The sequence below is a fragment of the Lynx rufus genome, unplaced genomic scaffold (assembly GCF_022079265.1).
Source record: "Lynx rufus isolate CCGP_SWC_20201006 ecotype Redwood Valley unplaced genomic scaffold, mLynRuf1.p SCAF_1, whole genome shotgun sequence".
Classification (NCBI taxonomy): Eukaryota; Metazoa; Chordata; class Mammalia; order Carnivora; family Felidae; genus Lynx; species Lynx rufus.
The window spans coordinates 94515259-94531123 of NW_025814823.1; the positions used below are offsets into that span (position 1 = coordinate 94515259).

At 44.4% G+C, this 15865-nt stretch overlaps 1 protein-coding gene across 1 annotated transcript in view; it reads left to right on the forward strand.

Annotated features, from left to right (window-relative positions):
- Positions 1-6599: 6599 nt before the first annotated feature.
- LVRN (laeverin) overlaps positions 6600-15865 on the forward strand; it is a 73187-nt gene continuing 63921 nt past the window's right edge. The window contains exon 1 of the mRNA XM_047092833.1: positions 6600-7297. Coding sequence (XP_046948789.1) covers positions 6600-7297 — 698 coding nt within the window. The remainder of the gene's footprint in view (positions 7298-15865) is intronic.

Genomic DNA, 15865 nt, shown 5'->3' on the forward strand with positions numbered 1-15865 from the left:
AAAACTCTCTCCCATACAGTTCAATCCCCCCTTCCTGTTAATGATGACACAGATTACATCTTTATACATTGTGTGTTCAATAACATAAATTAATATTTGTCTTTATGCCTTTGTCTTTTTTTTTAAATGCTTATTTATTTTTGAGAGAGATGGAGTACTAGCGGAGGAGAGGCAGTGAGAGGTGGCCAGAGGATCTAAAGCAGGCTCTGTGCTGACAGCAGCGAGCCCACTGTGGGGCTTGAATTAAAGAACTCTGAGATCATGACCTGAACCGGAGTCAAATGCTCAACTGATTGAGCCACCCAGGCACCTCTATGCCTTGTCTTTTAAATCACATAGAGAATTAAAAAATGGACTTACAAACCAAAAATTACAATACTACTAGCTTTTATAATTGCCCATCTGTTTACCTTTCTCAGAGATCTTTATTTCTTCTTTGAGTTACTGCCCAGTGCCCTTTCATTTTAACCTGGACTCCTCTTAGTATTTCTTGAAGGGTAGGTCTAGTGGTTCCAAACACCTTCAGCTTTTGTTTATCTGGGAATGTCTTATGTCTCCCTCATTTTTGAAGAACAGTTTTGCTGGATATAGAATTATCAGTTGATAGGGATTTTTTTTCTGGCACTTTGAACAGATCAACCTACTCATCTCCAAGATTTCTGATGAACAGTCAGCTGGTAGTCTTAATGGGAGTCTCTTGTATGTGAAAAATCACATCTGCCTTGCTGCTTGCAGGATTCTCTCTTTGTCCTTGGCTGTCGACAGTTTGAGTATAATGTGTCTTGGTATGCATTTCTTTGAATTTATCCTACTTGCAATTTGTTGAGCTTTGTTAGATTTGTAGATTTGATTCTTGCAAAAAATTGGGGGAATTTTTGGACATTATTTCTTCAAGTCATGTCTCTGCCCCCTTCTCTTGCTATTTTCCTTCTGGAACTTCTACAATCTGTACACTAGTCAGCTTGATGGTATCCCACAGTTCTGTTAAGCCCTCTTCATTTTTCTTTGTTCTTTTTTCCTTTATGTTACTCAGACTGAATAATCTCATTTAGCCTATCTTCAATCTCATTGATTATTTCTCCTTTTTGATAAAAAACAAAAAAAATGAAAAAAACTGCTGTTAAGACCCTTTAGTGATTTTTAAATTTTCAGTTACTGCACTTTCAGCTCTAGAATTTCTATTTGATTCATTTTTTTTAGGTCTTAATCTTTTTATTGATATTTTGCATTTGATGAGATATTATTCCCCTACTTCCCTTTAGCTCTTTAGACATGGTTTCTTTTGGTTCATTCAACCTTATTTAAAATAGCTAATTCAAAGTCTTTGTCTAATAAACCCAATGTTTGAAAGTCCTTAGGGACACTTTCTATTGATGACTTTTCTCTGTGTATGGGCATACATTTGTGTTTCCTTGTATGTCTCATAATTTTTTGTTGCTGTGGGAAACACAATATGTTAAATAATATGACAAGTCTAAAATCTCTTGCCCTTTCAGGACTTGTTGTTGCTGATTATGGTTGTAGTTATTTGTATGCTTAGAGGCTTTTCTGAACGAATTCAGTAAAGTCTGTATTCTTTGTTTTGGTGGCTACTTATGTCTTTGCTCATTAGCTTAGAGGTCAGCTAATGGTGAGACAGAGAGTCCCCTGAATACCTGGAACCAGTAAATCTCCCATTTTTTAAGATTTTTAAAAATGTTTTTATTTATTTTTGAGAGAGAGAGAGAGAGAGCAGGAGGGGCACAGAGAGAGTGGGGGACAGAGGATCTGAAGCAGGCTCTGCACTGACAACAGACAGCCCAATGTGGGGCTTGAACCCACGAACCGTGAAATCATGACCTGAGCTGAAGTCAGACACTCAACCCGCTGAGCCACCCAGGCCCCCTAAATCTCCCGGGTTTTGCCAAGAGGCTCTGTGTAGGTGTTGAGGTATCCCTTCAACATTCAACCAGGCAGTTGACAACTCTGTCTTAGGCTTGACATCCAGTTTGAGCAATGCCTCAAGATAAGCTGGATGTGCTTAGGGCTTTCTTGGGTCTTTTCCAAGCATGTGGGTAGCCTTAGTTGTGTGCACGGCCCATAGCAGGCATATGGCCTTTTAGTTTTTCAGGAATCTGTTGGAGCTTTCCAAAGCCCCCTCTAGATATATAATTCCTGAACGTTTCCTTTTAAACTTTCTGACAAGCTTAATGTTTGCTTCAATTGTTTGCCCGCCTCAGGCAGTTGCAAAATTAAACAATTGCCTATGGTTATTTTCAACCAGTGCCCCTTAGGAAAGGCTGTTCACACAGACTGAACTGTGAATCAGGTCAAATAAAGATAACCTTGAGAGCAGTCTTCCAGGGAACCCCCCGGTAGTTCAAATATGACAATTCTCTGAGAATGAGGTTTAAAGGGTCTTTAAAGGGACTATATGCTCCTTCCAGTGGTGGCCAGGCTACTGATTTGCACCATGATAGCAGGCTGTTGATTTTTAAGGCTACTGCAGAGCTGACAAGAAGGAAATGAGAATAAAGCAAGTTAGAATGTTATAATGCTCAGGTTTGTTTCTTTTTAACTGAGATTGGGCTGTTTGTTTATTTTTGAACACACACTCTCCAGATTGCTCCAAGATTTTGGCTATTTCCCAGAGTTCTGAAATAGTTAATTCAGACCATTTTTTCCGAGCATTCACCTTGCTTTCACGGAGGAGAGGATTTTCAATGCTCCTTCCTCTGCCTTAATTCTGGTTATTTGGTTTCTGACTCTTGATCAATTTATTATGTGTTGACTCAGGTCTGAAATTCTCCCTGGAGACCCCTAGCGTTAGTTTTGTTACTGGTAGTTTGCAGTTGGATTTATGGGTCTGATATACCTGGCTTGATTATTTAAAAGGGGTTCTCTAAGAGTTTCTCCTTTGAGCTTTCTGTAAACAAGGTTCCTCTCACAGACCTTGGTGGACTGAGCTGGTGACACAGCAGGGACCGTTTATGCAAATAAGGGCCCTTGGGGAGCTGGCACTGGTGATGTCTCTCTGACCTCCTATACTTGTCTGTAATCTCTGTTGCTGCACTGTATCCTTTGCCTTTGTTTTCCAGAGAGAGAGAGAGAGAGAGGAGCGTGAGTGGGGAGGGGCAGAGAGAGAGACACAGAACCGGAAGCAGGCTCCAGGCTCTGAGCTGTCAGCACAGAGTATGACGCGTTGCTCGAACCCACAGACGGTGAGATCATGACCTAAGCTGAAGTCGGACGCTTGAACGACTGAACCACCCAGGCGCCCCTCCTGTGCCTTTAAATACAAGCCTATGTGAAGATACTCTGTGGAGTCTGGTGAATCCGTCCAAATAACCAAACTAGGAAAATTTCTGCAATAGTATAGCCATACAATGCAGCTGTAGAAATGAATGTGAAAGATATCTGTGGAGTGATATGGAAAGATCCCCAGAATATAATGTTAAATGAAAATGCAAGGTGCAGAGTGCACTTTACTACACTATTTCTTACGTAAGAAAGGGGAGAGATACAAGAGTATGCAATTGTGTAAGGAAACACAGAGAAGATACACATAAAAACTATGGAAGCAGTGGAAGCAAGATGTCTCAACATAACTGTCCATACTGTTTTGATTGTTGAGCCTTATGACTATATTACCCATTCAAAAAAATCAGATTTTCAAAGTAAATGAAGAAAAATGAAAAGAAAAATTGAGTCATATGGCCCAAGGGAAATAATAAAGTATCACAGAAGTTCATAATAAGTACCAAGATATAAAGATGGAAGAATAGGGGCACCCGGGTGGCTCAGTCGGTTAAGCACTGGACTCTTGGTTTCAGCTCAGGTCAGGATCTCGCTGTTCATGAGTTTGAGCCCTGCGATGGGCTGATAATGTAGAGCCTGCCTGGGATTCTCTCTCTCTCCCTCTCTCTGTCCCTCCCCCGTGTGTGCTCTCTCAATAAATAAAGCTTTTAAAATTTTTTTTAAAAGATGCAAGTGGGGCGCCTGGGTGGCGCAGTCAGTTAAGCGTCCGACTTCAGCCAGGTCACGATCTCGCGGTCCGTGAGTTCGAGCCCCGCATCGGGCTCTGGGCTGATGGCTCAGAGCCTGGAGCCTGTTTCCGATTCTGTGTCTCCCTCTCTCTCTGCCCCTCCCCCGTTCATGCTCTGTCTCTCTCTGTCCCAAAAATAAATAAACGTTGAAAAAAAAATTAAAAAAAAAGATGCAAGAATAATAGACATGTCAAAGCATAAGCATAAACAAAAGTAAATAGGTACGAAGATGCAAAGGTGAAGTCCCATTTGGACAGTATATAAAAGCCTGGACCTCTACCCACTAGATGCCAATAGAACTCGCTCCCCCAATCCCCCACCCCCTCAACCCTTCAAAGTTGTGACAATCGAAAGTCTCCAAAAATTGTCAAATGTCCAGGAGAGAGTCAGCAAAAGCACCTCCAGTTGAAAATCACTGCTTTTAGCTGGTCTGAATAGTGAGTGGATTTTCTGAGCATCTCCTTAAGTTTTTTGTTTGTTTTTAGGGGCACGTGGGTGGTTCAGTCTGTTAAGCATGGGTCTCTTGATCTCAGCTCAGGTCCTGATCTCAGGGTCATGAATTCAAGCCCCGCCTTGGGGCTTGGGGCTGGTCGTGAAGCCTACTTGAAAAAAAAAATTTTTTTTTTTTGTTAAAATTTTTAGTGAATGTATTCCTGGAAAATGGTCTATTTCCCAGAACTATTCTTTCCCTGAAGTGTCAGAAATTTCATGTAATAATATTCTCCAGTTTTTAAGTAATTGACATAAGCATGACTCAGCTAGTGTGTTATTTAGCAACTTTTGAGTGACATGAAAGATTTCTCAGAATCATTTGGTGCCATTTTATTACTTTGAGTCTTTGTGTGGTGGCCAATTTCTATTTGTTTAATGACAAACTGAGGGGAGGAACACCTCTAAAACGAATTTCAAGTAACTCAGTTACTGACTCCTTTTATCTCTTTAACATTTCCTTGGGAGTCTGGAATCCTTCAAGAAATTGTCCTGTGGGTGGTAAGGACAATTATTAGCTCTACATCTGGGACACCCCACTAGCTCAGTAGCACACAGTTCCAACAGAAGGAGCTGTTTCTCCCTCAGCTCTACCCAGGACCTTCTGGAAGTGATGCAGGTGGCCACCATTATTTTCAAATATGATCGTTTCATTGCTGAAGAAAGCAGGTCAAACCTGTAATCAGGACACGGGTCTGTCTACAGATTACAGCACAACTATCTGTGTGAGCTTGGGTCTAAGTTTTCTTCTTCCGCCCTGTCCCATTCCGGAAGTTTATTTTTAACGTGATTAATTTCATTGGGAAGGTCAATTTGCCAGGGGAATCACCTTGGTTTACCCCACCTCTGAACTCAGGTGGAAGGGTTTCCTCCTTGGATGGGACCTAGCAGGAGCGTGAAGACTGTTTTCTGGCAGAGATGGAAAATTTCTCTGAGTTCTGAAAGTCTGAAGATGGGATGCGCTCAAGTAAATCTTCAGCCAGCAAGAAAATTTTTAACCACCCTCTCGCCTCCTCCAGTGTCTCCGGAGTACGCGCAACCCCATTCGCAATGCACGCGAGCGCGTGCTTGCAGACTCGGAGCTCCGCTCCCAGGCCGGGGAACTCTCCCTGCAGCACGGGCTAAATAGCAAACAGATGCCCGGCAAGCCAAAGATCTCACCGACTGGGGCACTGCCTGGGACACGGGTCCCGCCCCGGCAGTTTCCGAGTGGAAAGGCTGGCCGCACTACTATGGCTTGAAACGGACCGGTTTGGAAATCAGAACGTCCCCTTTCCCAGGGACGACCCCTCTCCACCCCGCAGCCCCGGAGGAACTCCCCTTGCCTTTCGGTCGGCCCCTCCTCCAGCCCCACCTCGCCAGCTCGGAAAGGCTCGGGGACTCCTGGCCTTGTCTCCATCTTCGCACTCTCTTCCTGGGCTGCGTGAGTCCTGAGCTTATTCAGGAGGCGAATGTAGGCCCAACGGTTTGGCTCCGGGAGTTAGTTCTGATGGCGTGGATGTCCTTCTGAGGGTCATTTCAGAGTGCGTCTCCGAAAGTCCCGATCCTTAAGCCCCTCACCCAACCCCTAGCCCTGGCTTCCCCAGCTGATGGCCAACAGGTGTGCTGTCCGCAGACCGTCCGGCAGTCAAGGAGCAGCGTGGGCCCTGCACTTGTCTCTTTTCCGACAACACCTGAGACCGCACTGGGGCGCATCGAACAAATCCCATGAATCCAAACATCCTCGTCGGAAGTGTCTAAGTTCGAGTGTGGTCCGACCGTCCCCTTAGCGCGTCGTCTCTGGAAGCCTCTTGTTCGAGGTCTTTTCCTTTGGACCCAAAGGGGCGCGCGCTGCGGTGCGCGGGATCCGCCTCTTCCCCAGGCTCCGGCGGGGCGGGGGTGGGTGGGCAGGGACCTGGATCTGATTAGCTGGGAGGGGGAAGCCGTGGTCCCAACCGTTCGCTCCTGTCTCCCCAGCTCCTCGCGGAGGAGGAGGCGGGACGGTACAGAGAAGAGCGAAGGGGGTCCCATCACTGAGCACCCGGGCCACGATTTGAGCCGCCGAGGTCTCCCGGCTGTCGCCCGGCCCTCGCCCCGGCCCCAGCCATGGGGCCCCCTTCCAGCTCTGGCTTCTACGTGAGCCGCGCGGTAGCCCTGCTGCTGGCCGCGCTGGCCGCCGCGCTCCTGCTGGCGCTGGCGGTGCTCGCCGCCCTGTACGGCCGCTGCGCGCGCGTCCAGCCGTCCGACCTCCATCACAGCCGGGTCCCGGACGCCGCGTCCTCGCCGCGCGGCACGCAGGAGGAGCAGCTGCCCACCTGGCCGCCCCGCCCCACTCGTGAACCGGCGGGTACGGCCACCCCGGGCCACTGGCGACCCCCGGGCTCCTGGGACCAGCTGCGCCTGCCGCCCTGGCTCGTGCCTCTGCACTATGAGCTGGAGCTGTGGCCCCGGCTGCGTCCGAACGAGTTCCAGTCTCCGACGTTGAGCTTCACCGGCCGCGTGAACATCACCGTGCGCTGCACCGCGGCCACCGCGCGGCTGCTGCTGCACAGCCTCTTCCTGGACTGCGAGAGCGCCGAGGTGCGGGGTCCTCTGTCCTCTGGCCCCCGAGACGGCGCGGTGGGTCGCGTGCCCGTGGACGACGTGTGGTTCGCTTTCGACATGCAGTATATGGTGCTGGAGCTCGGCGCGACCCTGCAGCCCGGGAGCCGGTATGAGCTGCAGCTCAGTTTCTCGGGCCTGGTGTACCGGGACCTCAGGGAGGGGCTCTTCTTCAGCATCTACACGGACCAGGGCGAGCGCAGGTAAGGACAGGCCGGCCCCGGTCCCCGGCTCTAGCTGGGAGTCCCGCTGCTACCTGCGTCCCAGTGCGCGTCTCCTGAGCTTCCCCGCAAAGCCCCCACCCCTCGCGACGCTTGCTTGCAGAGCCAAAAGGCGAGCGCCTCCACCCCTCGCTGCCCTGCAGAGACCCTGCTTGTCATAAAGCCTCTCGGACCGTGGTCCTGCCTCTGGCCAGTTTTCAGCCCCATCCCTGCCCATCCAGTTTGTTTCTGTCCTTGCTTTTCTAAGGTCGCTACTACCCTAGAGGTTGATCGAAGGCTTCAGAAAGCCCCGCTTCTGCTCTAACCCCGGAGGGCTTGCTTCACCACAGGGGGCAAATAAATCCCTTGCTATTCAGTTTGGTCCGCGGGCCGGCGGTCGCTGTAATATCTGGGAGCTCGTCCGAAATGCAGATCTCCCCCCGCCCCACCTCGATCAAAGGGATCAGACTCTGCGTTTTAAGGAGACCACCGGGGGATTTCTGGCGGTTAGAGGTGGAGAAGCCTGGGGCTGCCGCACCCACGCGCTCGCCGAAGTTCCCTCCCCCAGCGCCCCTCCGCGCTCAGCTCCCTGCTCTGCCTTTCCCCTGGGCGCTTCGTAGATGCTACTCTTGGAACAGGCAGACTCACGTCCGTGCTCTTCTCATTTTTTATTTCTTTTGCTGAGGGTTCTCCCAAATTTAAGAATCCCCTTTAATTCACCCCCTCCCACCCCCTGCCTGGGGAAGGCGTCTTGTTTTGGGGATGAGCAGCAGCACCCCCACCCCTCCCAAGCTTTTTGAACGGCTCTCGGGACGCTGCTTCCGCTGGGGGTGGGGGTGGGGGTGGGGGGAGTACTAACAGCGGTGACAAGAGACCTCCCCTCTGAGTTTGCAAGCTCACGCAGCTTACATGTGTTCTCTTTACACTCATTTGGGATAATGTCTTCCACACGGAATGTTTCCAGCGCAAGAATTGCCTCTTTCCACGCCCTGAGATCACGCTACTGAACTCAGGAGAGCGCTGGGGAAATCGTTTCTGCGGAAGACACCAGAAAGGTCTTTCTCCAGGCTGGCGAGCTTCTTCACTCACGCACTGGTGGGGCATTTGCAGTTTACACAACTGCATGTACTTTGCCTTTTATTATTAGAGAAAATGTTCTCAGATGTTCTCTGGGGGAGAGGAACCTAGTAAATTACCCCCTAAATCATCTCCTGCCCTGTTTTCAAAACGCCAGGGGTTTTAAAATAAGTTTAATAAGCTGCCTTAGCGGATGTGTAATCTGTAACTTTTGTTTTTAAGGACTGTATGCTTGGTTTGTTTGCTTGTTTGTTTTCTTTCAAAAATGCACCAGTGCTTGAAAAAGAGTTTTGGAAACTTTCTCATTGGGATGATGTGTCACGGGACTTACGGACACCAGAAACCTTTCAAAGTGTATGTGTATTTCAGAATGCAAGATTTTTAGAGGACACACACACACACACGACCACTGCACATACACCTGACAGTATTTTCTGCTGTCAGCCAGTAAATCTTCATCTGCTAACCCATCTCTTCCTTTTTCCTAATAAGGCCACGGCCTGGATGAACTGCCCTAGAAATATGGGAAACGAAAGGCCCCTTTCCATTTTTCCATCGTGTGGCCAACTCGAGTGGTAACTAGAAACCATATTTTGAGAACATGAAAATTCAAACAAGCAGAAATCCTAATCAAGTCCCACAGATGTTCATAGACCGATGTAGAGTTCCAAAACTGTGGCATCTTGAAGGGGCTGTTGCTCAGGAGTTGTTCTCCTGGGTCTCTGCTTTGCAAACCGCAAGGAAAGCAAACGGCCAGTGGAGCTGGAAGCCAAGGTCGCAAAGAACTTGGACAAAATGATGACTTATGGTGAAGCAGATTTTGGAAGCCCAGCAGGCCCGAGTCTGAGCTGTGTGCCTTGAGTCGGTCTCTTCATGTCTCTGAGCTCATTGCCTCATTCACGGAATGGAGCTGAGTGTCAGCTTTTAGGGCGTTGTGAGAATTAATGAGAGAGAGGTCGGTGCCTGGCACACAGTCCATGCAGTGGCAGCTACTGTCGTTAGCTCACAGTGTAACTGTTAGGGGCAGCTTCTTGTCACCTAAGCGAGAAACCTGCCACGTTCTGGGTAGATCTGAGTCGAAGAAGAAGAGGGCCCCCACCTGGGGCACAAACTGCCTAATCCCAGCTGCCAGTGGTTGAACATGTTTGCCTCTCGTTTGGTGACCCCTTATCACAGTCTGGACAGGCTGAAGCCTTTAAATAATTTTACTACTCAACACTAAGGGAAGAGAAAAAGAAAACCCTTCCAGAAAGTGCAAAGAGCATCGCTGTCTCACACTTCTAAGGCTTGGGTGAAGATTTTCTGGCTTAAGAGGTTGCTGGGGAAGCTTCTCTGCCTTTCTGCACGTGGCAGGTGCCATCCCATGTCTGCATGTAGGAGCCATCCACTGAGTGCCTTAGATGTGTGCTTCTGTGTGTGAGTGTGTGATGCTCTCCTCATTCCATGTGCCAAAAGTTGAGAGCAAACTCCAAATGTTAATGTTCCTTGAAGCGGTGTTTCCCAGACTTGATTCTCTGGCATATTGCTACCCAAGGTTTTGCCCTATTCACACACCTCTGGCCATATTTTTTTGCTTAAAAAAATTGCTCAATTTAAACAAAAATAATAAGTAGATTCATTAAAAGGCAATGCTACGTTATTATCATAAGTCAGAAACCATTTGGAATTTATAGTCATGCAACCGACCAATGCAATGAAAAACAATGTCACTGAGTTCTCCCTGCTTTTATTGTCTGCTGAAGAATCCGATGCGTCTGAATCCACGGGCTGCTCTCTCTTTCTTAAAAAGGGAAATTGGAACTAGGTGTTCAAGAGAAATAACACCAAACCAAGGTTTTTCTTTTGATCTTACCAGAATGATTCATAAAATTTGAAAAAGACTGACATTCTCGTGTGTGAGTCAGATCTCTATAATAGTGTATGAGGGCTACCCCAAATCCTTGCCCATCTACATGTGAGGAAATCCTGAATTAGAGTTGTGGTTCACAAACTTTTAAAGTATATTAGAGGGGTGCCCAGGTGGCTCAGTTGGTTGAGCGTCGGACTTTGGCTCAGGTCATGATCTCGAAGTTCGTGAGTTCAAGCCCCGCGTTGGGCTCTGTGCTGACAGCTCAGAGCCTGGAGCCTGCTTCAGATTCTGTGTTTCCCTGTCTCTCTGCCCCATCCCCCTCTTGTACTCTGTCTCTCTCTCAAAATAAATAAACATTAAAAAAATTATAAGAATAAAGCATATTTAAAAAATAAATAAATAAAGTATATTAGAGTCACCAGAGGAGTTTATGAAAGAGAGTCCTGGGGCACACCTTCAGAAATTCCAGATCCGTACACATGTTCAGAGCAACATTAGTCAAAACGGCCACCAGGTGGAAGCAATGCATGCCCATCAATGGATGGATGGATGAACAAAAGGTGGCATATACATAAAAGGGAATATTATTCCACCTTAAAAAGGAAGGAGATTCTGACCTATGCTACAGCATAGATGAACCTTGAGGGCATTGTATAAGTGCCTAGAGTAGTTAAATTCAGAGACGGAAAGTAGAATGTATGTTGCTAGGAGCTGGCAGGGGCAGGGAGAAGTTACATGGGGACATTTTGGTTGTTTCCAGGTTTGCCTATTACAAACAAAGCTTCCATGAGCAGTTTTGTATACGTTTTTGGACAAACACAAGTTTTCATCTTTCTGGAATCAACACCCAGATTCCACGATTGGTGGGTCATACGGTTGTTTCACATGTAGTTTTCAAGAAACTGCTAACTTGCTTCCCAAAGTGTACCATTTACACTCCCACCAACAATGTATGAATGATAGTTTCTCTGCCGCTTAGCCACCATTTGCTTTTACCACTGTTTTTATTTTTTATTTTAGCTGTCATGATGAGTATGTAGTGATACCTCATTGTGGTTTTAATTTGCATTTTTCCAACGGCTCATGATATTCAGCTTTTTCTCATGCTTACTTGGCATCTGTATATCACCTTTGATGAAATGTCTCCTCATGTCTTTTGCCCATTTTCTAATTGAATTGTTTGTTTACTTTTGAGTTCTGAGAGTTCTTTATACATTCTAGATCTGAGTCTGTTGTGAGATACGTGGTTTACAAATGGGTTCTCCTGGTCTGTAGCTTGTTTTTTCATCTTAATAAGGTCTTCCAGGAACACCTGGCTGACTCAGTTAGAAAAGGATGCAACTCTTTGTTTGTTTATTCTTGAGAGAGAGAGCACTCGAGCAGAGGAGGAGCAGACAGAGGGGAACACAGGATCGGAAGTAGGCTCTTTGCTGACAGCAGAGAACTCATGAACTGTGAGATCATGACCTGGGCCCAAGTCAAACACTTAGTCAACTGAGCCACCTACGTTCCCCTAAAAAAGGATGCAACTCTTAATCTCAGGGCCGTGAGCCCCATGTTGGATGTAGAGATTACTTAAATAAATAAGACTTTAATAGTAATGATAATAATCATCTCCAGGGAGCAAAAGTTTTTCATTAAATGAAGTCCGATTTATCAATTATTTCTTTATTTCTTTATTATTTTTTTTTCCGATTTATCAATTTTTTAAATAGACCAGGCTTTTGTATCATGGCTAAGGATGCTTTCTTAAAAAGGCTTTTGTTTTAGAGCAATTTTAGGTTTACAACAAAATTGGAGGTACGGAGATTTCCCATATAGCCCCTGCACCTACACCTACATGGCCTCCCCCATTATCAATACCACCCGCCAGAATGATATATTTTTTTTAACCAAAGGTGAAGCTATATTGGCATACCATAATCACCCAGAGTCCATAGTTTACCGTAGGGTTCAGTCCTGCTGTTATGCATTCTATCTGTTTGGACAAGTGTGCAATGACATATATCATTATAATATCATACAGAGTACTTTAACTGACCTAAAAATTCTCTGTTATCTGCCTGTTCATCCCTTGCCCACATCACTGATCTTCTTGTCTTCATCGTATTGCCTTTTCTAGAATGTCTTATATTTGGAATCATATTATGCAATATGCATTTGAGATTCCTTCATGTCTCTTCATGTCTTGATAGTTCATTTCTTTTCAGCACTGAATAATATTCTATTGTCTGGGTATACCATTGTTTATTTATGCATTCACCTACTGAAAACTATCTTTGTTGCTTCAGGTTTTGGTGATTCTGAAAAAGTTGCTCTCAACTCTTTGTGCAGATTCTTGTGTAGACAAAAACTTTTGGGTAATTTTCTTTAGTTAAATACCAATGAGCATAATTGCTGAGTCATATGATAAGACTGTGCTTAGTTGTACAAGAATCCACGAAACTGTCTTTCAAAGTGGCTGTGCCATTTTATATTCCCACCAACAATGGATGAGAGTGCTTGTTACTCCATATCCTCACCAGCATTTGGTGGTGTCAGCGTTCTGGATTTTGGCCATTCTAATAAGTCGATAGTGGTATCTCGTTGTTTTAATTTGCATTTCCCTGATGACACATGATGTGGAGCACCTTTTAATGTGCTTATTTGTCATGTGTATAATTTCTTCGGTGAGTTGTTTGTTGGGGTTTTGGCCCATTTTTAAATTGAGTTGTTTTCTTACTGTGTGTTTTAAGAGTTCTTTGCATATTTTAGGTAACCATGCTTTATCAGATATGTCTTTTGCAAATATATTCTCCTAGTCTGTGGCTTGTCTTCTCGTTCTCTTTATATGTCTTTTGCAGAGCAGAAGTTTTTAATTAAAAATTTTTATTATGTTTATTTATTTATTTTGAGAGAGAGAGAGAGAGAGAAACCAAGTGGGGGAGGGCCGAGAGAAGGAAAGATAGAATCCCAGGCAGACAAGGCACCACCAGTGCAGAGCCCGATGCAGGGCTCAAACCCATAAACCGTGAGATCATGACCTGAGCAGAGATCAAGAGCTTACCTGACTGTGTTACCTGGGCACCCCAGAAGTCTTTAATTTTAAAGAAATCCCCCTTATCAATTATTTCTGTCATGGATCATGTCTTTGGTGTGGTATCTAAAAAGACATCAGTATACTCAAGGTCATATAGGTTTTCTCCTGTGTTACCTTGTAGGAGTTTTGTGTTTTTGCATCTACATTTTAATAAACATTTTTTTTAATTTTTTTTCAACGTTTTTTATTTTATTTTTGGGACAGAGAGAGACAGAACATGAACGGGGGAGGGGCAGAGAGAGAGGGAGACACAGACTCGGAAACAGGCTGCAAGCCATCAGCCCAGAGCCCGACGCGGGGCTCGAACTCACGGACCTCGAGATCGTGACCTGGCTGAAGTCGGACGCTTAACTGACTGCGCCACCCAGGCGCCCCTGCATCTACATTTTAAAGTGGCCCATTGTGAGTTAATTTGACCCTTTATGAGCTTAATTTTTGTGAAGGGTGTAAGGTTTTGTGTCTACATTCAATTTTTTTGCATGTGAATGTCTAGTATTCCAGAAACATTTGTTGAAGAGACTGTCACTGCTCCATTGCATTGCCTTTGCTCCTTTGTCAAAGATCAGTTGGCTGTATTTGGGTTTATTTCTGGGCTATTCTGTTCATTGATCCATTTGTCTGTTCTTTCAGCAATATCACACTCTTGATTACCGTAGCTTTCTGGTAAGTCTTAAAGTCAGATAGTGTCAATCTTCCAACATTGTTCTTCTCCTTCAATATTGTGTTGGCTATTCCGGGTCTTTTACCTCTCCATATAAATTTTAGAATTGGCTTATTGATATCCACAAGTTTAGCTTGCTAGGATTTTCGTTGTGATTGCATTGAATCTATAGACTAATTTGGTAAGAACTGACATCTTGATAATATGAGTCATCCTATCTATGAACATGGAATCTTTCCCCATTTATTTAGTTCTTTTTAAAATTTCATTCTTCAAAGCTTTCTATTTTTCCTTGTATAGATCTTGCATATATTTTGTTAGATACCTAAGTATTTCATTTTTTGGGGGGAGTACTAATATAAATGGCATTCTGTTTTTAATTTCAAATTTCACTTAATTGTTGGCAGGTAGGAAAGCAATTGGCTTTTGTGTATTAGTCTTGTAAACTGCAACCTTACTGTAATTGCTTATGAGTTTCAGGAGTTTCTTTGTCAATTCTTTTGGATTTTCTACATAGACAGTCATGTCATCTATGACTAAAGACTGTTTTGTTTCTTCCCTCCCAATCTATCTACCATTTATTTCCTTTTCCTGACTTACTGCATTAGTAAGGACTTCCAGCACAATGTTGAAGAATGGTGAGAGGGCACATCCTTGCCTTGTACTTGACCTGAATGGGAAAGCCTTCAGTTCTCACCAGTAAGTGTGAAGTTAGCTGTAGATTTTTTGCAATCTTTAATTCAGGATGAGTAAGTTCCCTTCTATTCCTATTTTACTGAGAGTGTTTTTTTTTTTTTTTTTAAAACCATGAATGGATGTTGGATTTTGGCAAATGCTTGTCCTGCATCTATTAATCAGATCATGTGATTTTTTTCTTATTTACTCTCTTGATATGATTGATTACATTAATTATTTTTCAAATGTTGAACCAGTCTTGTATACCTGAGATAAATCCCACTTGGTTGTGGTATACAATTCTTTCTATACATTGTTGGATTCAATTTGCTAATATTTTGTTGAGAATTTTTGCATCTGTGTTCATGAGAGATGTTGGTCAATAATTTTCGTTTTTTGTAATGTGTTTGTTTTGATATTGGGGTAATGCTGTCCTCACAGGATGTGTTAGGAAGTATTTGCTTCTATCCTCTGAAAGAAATTGTAGAGAATTGTTATCATTTCTTCCTTAAATATTTGGTAGAATTCACCAGTGAACCCATCTGGGCCTGGTGCTTTCTTTTTTGGAAGGTTATTAATTATTGATTCAATTTTTAAAATAGATATAGGCTTATTCAGATTGTGTCTTCCTATGTGTTTTGGAAGATTATGTCTTTTAGGGAATTGGTCCATTTCATCTAGGTTACCAAATCTATGAACATAGAGCTGTTCATAGTATTTATTATCCTTTTAATGTTCATGGGATCTGTACTGATGTCTCCCTTTTCATTTCTGATCTTGGTTTTTTTTTTAATGTTTACTTATTTTTGAGAGAGAGAGAGAGACAGAGTGTGAGCAGGGGAGGAGCAGAGAGAGTGGGGGAGACACAAAATCCAAAGCAAACTCCAGGATCTGAGGTGTCAGCACAACACAGGGCTCAAACCACGAACCATGAGATCATGGCCTGAGCCAAAGTTGGATGTTTAATGGACTGAGCCACCCAGGCACCACTCTGATTTTGGTATTAATATAGTTGAATTAATATTTATCACATGCATTATTGTTTTTTTAATTGCCATTGCTCTTTGCTCCTATGTTTGTCTTCTACTCCTATTCTCCCTTTCTTTACTATGTTCAATCTGCCAATCCATGAACATAGTATGTATGTACATTGTTTAGATCTTTGATTTATTTCATAAGCATTTTATTGTTTTCACCATACAAGTCCTATACTCTACCCATGGGTAGAGT